Below are 12,194 nucleotides of genomic sequence, written 5' to 3' on the forward strand. Positions count from 1 at the left end.
CCAAAATATCCTTTATTCAGCTCCATGTTTCTATGAGCAAATAACAGCCTGTAGGGATTCAGTGCATCAGCTGCTTAAAAGATAAACCTACCCAGCTTGATGAAAACTCTTCTCCACTTTCCTGTTGAGAGAAAACGGTTACACATTTCTAATAAATGAAGCAGGAACTGTCATTTTTTTGGCAAACTGATAACTAGCTGTAACAGCCGCATTGCCACAAGTTGCTTTTCCAAAGTAATTACCATCAGGCTCCCTGTGGTATGCAGTGTTTAACACATTTCTTCTGTGTTAATGAATGCAAAAGCAGGCAACACCACTATTAGTAATCGCTTTTTATTCGTAGTCCTCATTTTCCAGATAGGTCACATTAAACACAGCCATTAAACAATAGCGGTTGAGAAAAATCCATACAATGTATGCTGCTTTTGTTTGGTTTTTTTGTGTCATTCACCAGTCATTGGTGCAACTTTGAGCCATATGGGGAGACAGGGGCTGATAAATGAGAATGCCAACCTGTATCACAATTGGGCCAGAGAAGTCAAAACCTTAATCAGATTTCATTCAATTACACTTCAAGTCAACAAATCTTGATAGCCAAAACTCCCATTTAAATTAATGCAATAATAACTGCTGCCTGATGTCAAAAGAAAGCAATTAAACAATAATGAGTGGGTGTATGTTATGCTAGGCTTCAGACTCCTCCTTGACCTCAGCAATTTCCCTTCCATTTGACAGCAAGCAACATGAAAGCTTGTTTGAATGGTGTATCTTGCTCCACTATGAACAAAGTTTGACTTCTAGGGGTAACTTGGATTGGAAAACCTCTATCTTTAAGTGGTAAATCATGGTTCAAGAGAATCCTGATAAATATGCCAATTAAAGGAAAAAAAGTGAAAAAAGAAAGGTCTGATTTTGAGATCTGATTTGATTGGCCAATCGTATAAGGAACTCCCAGTTGCTGGCTTGTTTTAATTAAAAAAAGATACAGAATGCCTTATTCGCTATTCACAGTGTACAGTACAAATTTATTAGTTGCTTTACTTGCCACTCAGCTTCAACTTTCCTTTTATACTCTTGTGACAGATATTTCCTTTCAGTCTTATAAAGCATGTGTGTAAAAAATGAGAGAAATAACTCATAAACTTTATCTTTCATTCCTGCCTCTTTCTCCAATGGTGATAGTAGAGATATCACGAAGAAAAAAAACACTTTAAAATCTTTTGTGTGCAGTATGTCCTTCACACACAATCATGTTAATTTTGACTGAACCAGCAAAACTCACATTGTATAAGCTCTGCTGGTTTAGTGGTTCATTATGTATCCATTCTAAATTGTGAAATAATTTTTTTAACCTGGGATAATCTTATACTGGGAAGCAGTATGCCAGAGTTCTACAAAACAAGGCAGTTGAAAGACAAATTAAATAAAAGCAAGATTTCCTAAACTCTTCTATAAAGCTGTGAGTCATGAATTCTGAATACCTCAGAGTGGTAAATAAATAATCACTACTAAATACAGATAATGTGTTAAACAGCTAAAGCTAGTAAATCACTAGTGACAGAGAGCCTTAAGGTAAATTCCTCTTACATTGGCACAGCCCTTTCTCAGAATGTTGTGGTTTTTATGTCTTCAGAAACATACAATGAATTGTACAATTGGTTACTCAGTGTTAAAATCATTTATAAAATACACAAATCTCCATCACTTGACTGCATTTACATACTGGCGTAGATTTTGCTGAATAATGGATTTCACTGGCAGAGCTAAAGACTTGGTGCACAGACACTGAAGTGATGGGCACCACAGAAATACGTAGAAGAGACTGATCAAACAATAAGAATCCTCTCCACTATGGAATTTCAAGCTATCAAGCTATCAAGCAAAACCAATCTTGGGTCTCCTGGCCAAAAAGAAAAAAAAAAGGAAACAAAATTATATAACACAGACAACACCACGTTTTAGATACATAAATTGTCCAAAACATGGAGAGTAGCTTGATAAGACATGTACAAGATCCTTCCTTTTGCATGTACTTGTAGACATTTTTTAACAGGAGCTAAAAGCAAACTAAACTGTCAGAATTGGTGTTTCCCAAAGACAATTCATTGTAGGACTGACTAGCTAAAATCACCATTTAAATGCAATCCTTAGGCCAAAATAGGCTGTTGGGTAAACTTTTGTTTTTGCACTGATAAAAAAAATATGGCTTGTGGTATTTCAGATTGCCAACCCTTTTTATAAATGTTTTTATAGTACAGATTAAATTTAAGATAACAAATTAATAGTTTTTAAACAATGTGCCCTAGTGGTATTTCCAGCAGAGTATCTAAAGTATATAAGGGACAAATCCTGAGCTAAACATTTTATTCTTCTGTTTCTTCTTGTACTGTTTAAATTCATTTGTTCTTTTCCAAGTTTCATTCAATTTTGAATTGTTCAAATGCAATAAAAACATTCTTAAGAAACCATAATAAAAAGTAGAAGCTACATCCCAAGTTATTTTAAGTTATTCTGCAAATATTATTCAGATCAAATGAAAACCTGACTAAAAACACCCCCCAGAATAAGCAGTATTTATCTAGAACTGCAGTAAGCTACTGCACATTCTAAATAATCAGATAAAATACTGCTCATGCCACATTGGCACTGACATGATTTTCAGCTCTATAAACTTAACATCAAAACTTTTTAAATGGTGGCATCTCTGAAGAATTCAATCAAATATCCTACATTGAACAGGCTGGCTGCATGTGTTGGGGAAAAAAAAAAACCAAACCCAAGGAGGTTCCAGATGTTGGTTTGAGTATAATTTTCGTTGTTAAACATGGGCTTGCAATAGAAGCTTCTACAAGGACTTGCACATAACCATGACTGATGGATGTATTTGTAGGCTGTTCAGTTAGCTCCATCAGCTCACTCAAACATATTTTGAACAGATTATGTACTGCAGTACTTCGTAGACCATACATTAAACAAGAGACTTTGCTCTGAGGCGCTGCTTCCCATATTCCATGGGGAAAAGGAAGCAGGAAAAAACAAAACTCATAGAGTTCGACAGCTACTGAGGCAACACTTGCCATTTACAATATAAGCCCAAATATTTTTGCAACACAACTATATATTAATTTAATAAAATACACAATATAGCTCTTATACACTCAACAATTTGGCTCATATGCACTGAATCTGCAATAAATCAATAAAAATATGTCATTTGATGTAAACACACTGAATCTTCTTACATTTGCACATTTAAATGACCATGTGATTTTTGTGGATGTCTGACATTTTCACTTTCCTGAGCTATTTTAGTGTCCACAAATGAATAAAAAAGTGTTAATAATGTTAATTTCTTTTCTGTATTACCGTTACGGTAACTCTTTTTTTCCAAAACTTTATTTCATTTCCTTTTCTTTTTTTTTAACTTATCACTAACTATTTATAGCTTTGTTGGACACTAAAATGCTAAATAGATATTAAAATCTTTTTTTTTTCATTTTATCAAGTGAATTAGCTTATGTGTGTGCAGGACAAGATGGACTATATAATTTTACATTTAACCTTAATATGATATGTAGTGTTTCATTAATGATGAGGATATGTTTTCTTGAATAATGATCTGGAATGGTTCTTTTTGTGTTATTGTTCTTTTTTTTCTTTTTTTTTTTCGTATTTCATATTTGTGGCAGATAATTTCGTACATAAATGTTTACCACAAATGAATGTTAATGTTTGGTGTCGCTTGGACTACTACAAGAACTCTTTATAGGACTTTCAGTAGAAGCCTGTGGTGGCTGCTGGAAATTCACCACAGATCAGCATTATTCAACCCTGTTTTTCTTGGGGTTTATACGTAAACAGTAAAGTCAGCATCAGCTATTGAGGACAGTCTTAAAGTATCAGACGTATTTCCATTCCATCTTTCTCACACCTTCCTATCAGATTGTCAAAATGGCACTGTCTCTCCTTCTTTCATTTTGTTCTTGGTGTACTTGACTCTGTCCTAATGAAAGTTTGGTCACAATGAAACCAGTGTTATCTGTCAAAAAGAAAGAGCAGTGAAAAGAACATACTTGTGGGCACTTCAGATGTTCACTAAAAGCCTTAAAGCAGCATTGGTCTTCCTTCATTCCTGTAATTCTGTTACAACCAGGGAATTTATTTATTTACTTTCAATCAGCAGAAGAGGAATGCAACTGCCAGCCTGTCCTTATTTTCCCCCTTACTTTCTGATGGCCACAGGGTCACTTCCCCGACAGTCCTGCAAGAGCTTGTCTATTTCTCTCACAACTTCCTCGGCATCCACCGACTCCCTGCCTAGATCCCGGGCTGAACGGTCTAACTGCTCCAGAACAGAGTCCATCTCACTGGAGTCTCGGCTCACTCGGGAGTGCACGTCTGCAAAGGCCCTAGCCATCTGATCTGATGCAATGAAGGAAGAGTCCTTTGACTGTTTACTGGGCGATAGATACTGACTGTCAGTTGACAAGTACTGGCTGCTTGGTTCAGCCAAGGCTCCTGATTTCACTTCACAACCATCCAGTGGTCCTTTTGTTGAGGTGCAAGGCTCAATGCATGTCTTGGTTGGGCTGCTCGATGCTGAGGGAACCTCCTGAAGCAGAGGACTCAGGGCACGTTTGGCTTTTAAGTAAGGTTTAACATTGGCAATGAGAATAGTGTGCTCTCTCTTGTCTTTCCCAAATGTACAAAAAGTCTTTTTCCCAGTGGGATTCACAGTTTCATATGTCTCAGTCTCAACGTTAGCTTCAACTGTGGGTACAAAGAGATTTGTGCGATAATCTGCATTCTCAGCCTGACTGGCTGCAGGGAACTGTGGCATCCAACACCTGTCAGAATGACCAAGCACTCTGCATTCATCTGTGCAGTTAACACATTCTTCTTGTTCTGCAAAACAAAGCAGAAAGAGAAAAAACTCTAATTATAAGTGGATTTATTTAGTCTAATGAATAGGCGATGATCATCACGTGATGGGCTTACTTGACATCTGGTTTCTTAATTATGGAGAAAAAGAAGAAGCTGTAATTAAAATATTTCAGAAGGTTTGCATAAACCTGTTAGTTGAGACAATAGATTTATTTAACTCTGTTCTCCACATATTAAAGCATTCACACAGCCCAATGGAAGTATAAAGGGGTCATTAGAGACTCATTCTCAATGGAATTGAGCTTCATCTGTAAATTAATCTGCTGTAGGAATCTTTTAGGCTTTATTCTGTAAAACTCATGCTAGAAAAGAGTGAACAGTACTTAGGGAACTCAAAAGGAATTATAAGGATTAATTTTTCAAATCAAATGACTGAGCAATGACTGCCTTTCTGGAAATACAAACACTTCATAAAAATCAGCAAGCTGTTTTTTCCCTTTTGTCACCTCCATTTCATTTGTAATTGTTATGTTGTGTGACAGTCACAAAATAAAAAAGGGTTTCTTGAAAAGCCTACTTTTCCTGCTGAGAACAGAGAACTAGAATCTTCCATCAGTATGCATTAAATATAAGCTTGTCAAAAAGCGCATATTGCAATTTTATTAGACATGAGTATGGATCATATAATCAGTTTTCTCCTTTTTTGTTTTGGTGCAACTAAGTGAAAATGGATTTGCTCAATACATACAATTTGGAAGAATGACAAATGGTGACACACTATTTGAACTGATGATGTCTTCAGATAGGATTTCTATATTCCTATTTCTTTCAAAGAATATAGTTAAATGAGATTCCCTTGCTGCGCTTTTCTCAGAACAGAAGTTTTGGCATTTCTTATTCTACAATTCAATGAAAACTTTCTGTTTTAAAAACCTTGGCTTGAGTGTCATTTGCATTAAATATGTTACATTAGGGCCAATATTTACTGTCTTATAATTGTACTCACAACTCTAAACAACTATCAGGAATAAGAAAAATAATAAATAGTATAAATCCTTTTATTATCTCTAGGTTTCAGTTAACTATACATTGATCTTAATAATTTTTCTTTCATAAAATAGGCATATGGGTTCAATACTCTTTTTTTGAGGAATTTAGTATTTAAAAAGTGCATGGAATTCCATTTAGACCAAAAACTGTTAGCATACCTTTAAATATAAGGATGAAACACACATACAGACATGCAGAACAAGTCTTCAGAAAAGCAGAACAAACATGTTTAGCCAAAGGTAGGGAGAATTTAAGCAATCATCATCTTTCTAAATTAGAAAATAAATTCCTAGTAATCTTATATCATCACCTGATTATTGAATAATTGCACTGCAGAAACATGACAAAAGAAACACCAAAGATGATCTAAGGGAATCCAAGAGTATAAACCGTTTTTCACATTTCTAAAAAGATATGAATAAATAGGACTTTAATTAAACTAAAATTGTATTATGTCACAGTGATGTTAACCTGCGATAATTTGCTCAGAACTGATATTTTTAGTGGTACAGTAGTATGAAAAAGTGTCATTCTGTATATGAGCTCCCTTCCTTGAAGGCTTTAAAATCTAAGTCTGGTGTAAACCCTGAAAAAATACCAAAAGCAAGCGAGAATTAGGTACAGGGACAACGGAACAAAGTGATTGTTGAGCAAAAGGATGTAACATAGGGGCCTTGTACATGAAATTCATAGAGGTGAGCCAGCCTCAGCCGTGTATCTGGAAAAACCATGGAATATGTCTTCCTGGAAGATATATCAAAACATATGGAAGATGGGGAGGTGATTAGATACAGACAACAACGCTTCATTGAGGACAGATTGTGTCTGACTAATCTGGTGGCTTTCTAGGATGGATTGAATGCATCAGTGGACACGGCAAAGTCTTTTGTAAGGCCTTTGATATGGTCAAATATTGATATGGCCACAATATTCTTGGTGCTAAATTGGAGATTGATGGATTTGATCATGGATTGTCAGATCAATAAGGTAGTGGCTGGATGGTCACATGCAAACAGCTGCAGTCAATGCCTCAAAGTCCAAGTGGAAACCATAATGAGAGGTGTCCCTCCAGGGTCCACACTCGGGCAAACATTATTTATTATCTGCATTAATGAGATGGACAATGGAACTGAGTGCACCCTAGAATCACAACAAGCTGAGTGGTGCATCTGGTTTCCTGGAGGGAAAAAATTCCATCAGAGGGACTGACAGGCTTGATAGGTGGGGGCACATGAACATCATGAAATTCAACAAGGCCAAGTGCAAGGTCCTGCACCTGAGTTGGAGAAGTCAGTATCAATACAGAATGGGGGATGAACAGATTGAGAGCAGACCAGTTGAGAAGGATTGGGGCTACTGGTAGATGAAAAGTTGGACAGCCCAGACTGATGTGAGCACAGGCTGCCAATTGTTGACTGATGTTATGCACAGGCTGCATAAACTAAAAGAAAGCATTAATCTGCTTTCTTTTAGTTTGTACATGAGGTGGAAGCTCTTTGATGTGAGAGTAGGGAGACAATGGAACAGATGTCCTAGAGAAATTGTTGATGTCCCAACACTTGGAGATTTCAAAGTCAGGTTGGACAGGACCTTGAGCAACCTGATCCAGTGAGGGACATTCCTGCCCATGGCATATATTTCAAGGTTCATTCTGACACAAACCATTCAATGATTCTATGATCTCCAAAGAAAACTAATCCACATGCTGATTTTAGTATCCAATAAAAACTAAAATTGTGATGAAAAGCAGGAATAAAATAACACCAACCTTAGGACTGTAACAAAGTGGCAGAACTGAAAAGATTTTGAGGAAGAAATTTAAGTTTGTTGCATTTGATTTTACTTCACTTGAATGAGATGGCATTGGTATGCATAACCACAGGGACAACATATGTGTGGCAATTGCTTAATGAAATGGGAGCCATACAAATGAAGGACATAGCTATACACCTCATTCCACCCATTAGTTCACCTCCACTAAAGTTCTCTTTATCTAGTTTTCTGGAGTTTCTACAGCATCAAACAGCTGCTGCTTTAAAACAGCCAAGGGAAACTGCTACTCTCACTCTCTATCTCTAAAAAAAAAATCCCCAAACAACCAAACTACCTCCTCCTGCTCAAAAAAAAAAAAAATCACTCAGAAACATCAAACTCCACAAAACAAACCAAATCAATGTATTTTTAAAAACACCTTCATCTTCCTGATCCTTCAGAGTAGACTCGTGGCAAGTTCAGCCTCTAACTTTTAAAGTGGACTTACAGAAATAGGAGAAATAGGTGCTTTCTTCAGGATTTTCCCTAGCAGTATCTGAAGTTATTTTTTCTCTCATATAGAATTCATGACAATTCTGAGTCAAGGCTTTCTGGCACTGTTAAAAGTTTACCTAAACAACTAATCAGCTTCCCAACTAACTTTTATGTTGTAAGCTTAACTATCCTTTGTATGGATATTTGTAAACAATTTTGTTGCTTTATAACTAAAGACAAAAATAAAACTCTGCTGCACATTAGCTACCATAAAATGCTCAGAATTGCACAATCAATGAAGCAGTACTTTTCTCTGCTCCTCTCTTTTCAATTACTCTATCAAAGCAAAGCAAGATCCCTCTTTACTCTTTCCTTTCTCACAAAAAATAACCCAAACATTACAGTCTATTTCATTATACCACAAAAAAGCCATCTGTAGCAGGAAAATTCTTTCTGTCTTTCAAGTAGTAGTTCTATGTCATATTATCTTAAAATAAATTAAATAAATATTCATATATATATATGTAATCCTCTGCTCTGTACATTGACAACACACATATATATCTATATGAAATATAGGACTAGGAAATTCTATTTTCACACTGACTCTTTCTAAAACTCAACTGAACTGTATTTCTTTAAAAAAATAAATATTCCCTGAACTAAGATTGAAACAAACAAGCTGGGATTAAAGGTAAAGTTCAGAGAAGTACTCAGTCACTGGAAATAAGTACTGCAAACTTATTCAGTAGGTATTCTGTTCTTGCCAAAAGCTATGCTTTGAGATTTTCAACACTCATTAGGTTAATTTATTACAACCAAGTTATGTTTGAAGATTTATATTTTTAGCTCTCACACACATGCATACACATACACTGGTATGAGGAGGGGTCCGTCACAGTGTTTAAATTATTCATTACTGCCAACAAAAATACAAAGTTTGTTGGCAATCTCTAATTAAAAAAGATATATATCTATAGCATATATATGTTATGTATATATTGCATGCTCTATTTTCTTTCCCCTTCCCATTTCCTGTATTTTTTAAAGCAATTTTTATACTTGCATTTCTACTCATTGTATTGAATAACTTTCCATTTCTGCACCCTGGACATGGTAGCAGTGACTGAATTAATATTAATCCAAAAAAAACAGCAAAAAATACACTGAATGACCTTGACTGGAAACCCACCTGCTTTGCATGAGCTTTGTTTCTCTAGCCCTCAAAATCTCTGGCTTTGCATTTCATTCTTTAATATCACATCATAGAGAATGGATTTTGAGTATTGATTATCATACATTATAAGCTGCTTGTCTCACCATTAGCCTGTAATTTTGACTGCTACAGCTACCATACAACGAAGAAAGTCAAACAGGGATTTTTGTACTAGTAGCAGAAACTACAAACACGAGGTGAACTATCACCACCAAGGGCCAAATTAGTACATATAGAGAAAATAGAATCAATTTAAAGGTAAATATATAAATATATATATGTAAAATAGGTTATATGCTGTGCTGTTCAGCAAGATGTGCTGGTAGAGTGATATGCACCATCAGTCTTTATCTCTGTGCTTGTCTCCCTCTCATTGAAAATAAACCCTTAACAGTGCATGTGTGTACAATAAACAGAAGCAGTCTAGAGGTTTTCCCAACTCTCTGGAGCTTTAAGGGTAAACAGTCAGAAGTGCTTTATGCACTTAGGGGAGAACATACACTAAAATAGAACTGCTAAATTATCAGCTGTAGAAAGAAAAGGAAACAAGATATCTGTAAACAACAGTCGCCTAGATAGGAAACATATTCTGGATGGAAATTCAGAGATGGTGTAGGATGAGAGTTATACTGGCAACATATAAAATGTAATGCAAGGTATGTATTTTGGCAAAGCAGTATCTTATATATTTTATTCTATTAGCAGATGAGTTATATTTAATATCTGCCTTCTGTAGCAATCTAAGAGAAAAAGATTCTTTTATTGTGGTATCTGCAATTTCCTGCACTTTCTTTATAAATACTGAACAAAATTAATTGTGAGTACTGATTTCACCCTAAATATATTGCATTATGAAGTTAATTAATTAATGCTTTAGATAACTGGCTCTTTTCAATGGCTAAAACAGATATGTTATTTTGACTCACTAATTATATGAAATTTGCATAATGATAAAAAACAGGAAGCTCAAGAATTATTTTTTTAAGCAGTAACTCAATGGAAAAATCAAGTCAATAAATATAATGTTTTTTGCAATTTAAGTAGTCCCTAATTATTTAAATTATACATACATAGAAAGCAAAAAAGCAAATTTAAAGTAAACATCAGCAGCCAAACAATTCTAAGAAATATTTTATGTACTATACTTATAGGATAATGAACACTATAGTCTATATTGAAGTACTCCATACAATATAATACTAAATGTCAACATTCCCATATATGGGAAATCAGAGTATAAATATATGTATACACACATATACATATATGCTTTTATATATATTTATGTAAATAAATGAATCTATGTGTATTTAAAGTCTGATTACCCCTATAAAAAGGTCTGGATATATAAATAGGCATAGACTTAGACCAACAGCTAGATCTATGCCATCCTATTCCTCACAAAACCTGTAAATTATTTTATCAAATTTTATTTGGAGTTAAACAAAGCAGACAGAGTAAGATCATTATGATTTATAAGATTTGAACTGATTGTCATTCAAGTGTATTCCTTCCTAAGAACTTCTCACTCACAAAAAAACTCAAAAATGTATCTTTTTATTGCCATTTGTTCATCTACTAAAGACTAAATAAGAATATGTCTAGCTAAGTGCATGACTAAGTGCATGTTATTTTTAATTGTCCTAGGAAAGTCTATCATTCAGACATCCTTTTTTCTTTTTCAATGGGGGATGTCTTGTTTTTTGCTCTTGCATAAACACCTTCTTCTAACTGACTATTTTTTAAAATTCCTTTCTATGAATGTGGAAGCTAAAAATAAGCCTTAATTGTCAGGGATGCTTCATAGGTTGATTCCATTGACTGAAATGACTATCAACTAACAGGTCCAAATAAAAAATAAACCAGAGGACCTATTTCAAAATATATGCTGCCTTCTTTTTGAAAGCATGCAGTTTCTCAATACCTCCACTCTTTAAATGCTCTATTCTTCATTGTGTTACAGTGAATAGTAAAGCACATCTTTGATGACCCTTTTTTTTCATGACAAACATCTGTCTGTGAATGAATACATATACACTGACTTGTGTAGATCAGCCTTGATGTTGTGAATTTTTGTTCATTATTTGAAAGTATTTCCATTTAGAATTTACTCAGTTACAAAACAAAGTGTAAAATTTTCTGCAGCTTATATTTCCCTGGTCTAACTAAAAACACAGTATTCTTGACTCTGAGGGTGGTGAGGTACTGGAACAGGTTGTCCCATTCCTGGAAGTGTCCAAGGCCAGGCTGGATGGGGTTTTGAGCAACCTGGTTTAGTGGATGGTGTCCCTGCCCATGACAGGGCAGTTGGAACTAGATGATCTTTAAGATCCTTTACAACTCAAACCATTCCATGATTTTATTTAAAAAACCTCTACCAACACCAGTACGTGTTTTAGACTAATAAAATAATGCTATGCTTCATATTTTCAGTACCTTAAATAGATATGAAAGATCTGTATTTTCTGTACATATGTGTAAGCAGATGGACAATAAATGCCACATAATATCTAACAGAGGATGTAATTAACTCCGCTTTTCAGAACTTCAGTAATTCCTAAAATATGACCAGAAAACCTTACAGAACTTACATTAAACGGTGACTTACTTTTTTTTTCTTTTTTTTTCTTTTTTTTTTTTTTATTTGAGACAGGCAATAGCCTTTACTAAAGAACTGGAAAGGCTATAAGTGGATATTTATTACAGGAGACAAATAATGTGTGCTTTGGCATGTCCTAAACACCGGGTCTATATGACATTTCTATTGAGAACAATCAGCTAAAGCACTACCTCTGTG

At 34.9% G+C, this 12,194-nt stretch overlaps 1 protein-coding gene across 5 annotated transcripts in view; it reads right to left on the minus strand.

The window, feature by feature from the left end:
- Positions 1-317: 317 nt before the first annotated feature.
- PCDH17 (protocadherin 17) overlaps positions 318-12,194 on the minus strand; it is an 89,782-nt gene continuing 77,905 nt past the window's right edge. For 4 of the 5 annotated variants that reach the window (XM_036388632.1, XM_036388538.1, XM_036388360.1 and 1 more), the window contains exon 6: positions 318-4,905. In XM_036388632.1, coding sequence (XP_036244525.1) covers positions 4,223-4,905 — 683 coding nt within the window. In that variant the 3' untranslated portion in view covers positions 318-4,222. The remainder of the gene's footprint in view (positions 4,906-12,194) is intronic. The other variant, XM_036388717.1, reaches the window with a different exon arrangement.

The sequence above is a fragment of the Molothrus ater genome, chromosome 2 (genome assembly GCF_012460135.2).
Source record: "Molothrus ater isolate BHLD 08-10-18 breed brown headed cowbird chromosome 2, BPBGC_Mater_1.1, whole genome shotgun sequence".
NCBI classification, from domain to species: Eukaryota; Metazoa; Chordata; class Aves; order Passeriformes; family Icteridae; genus Molothrus; species Molothrus ater.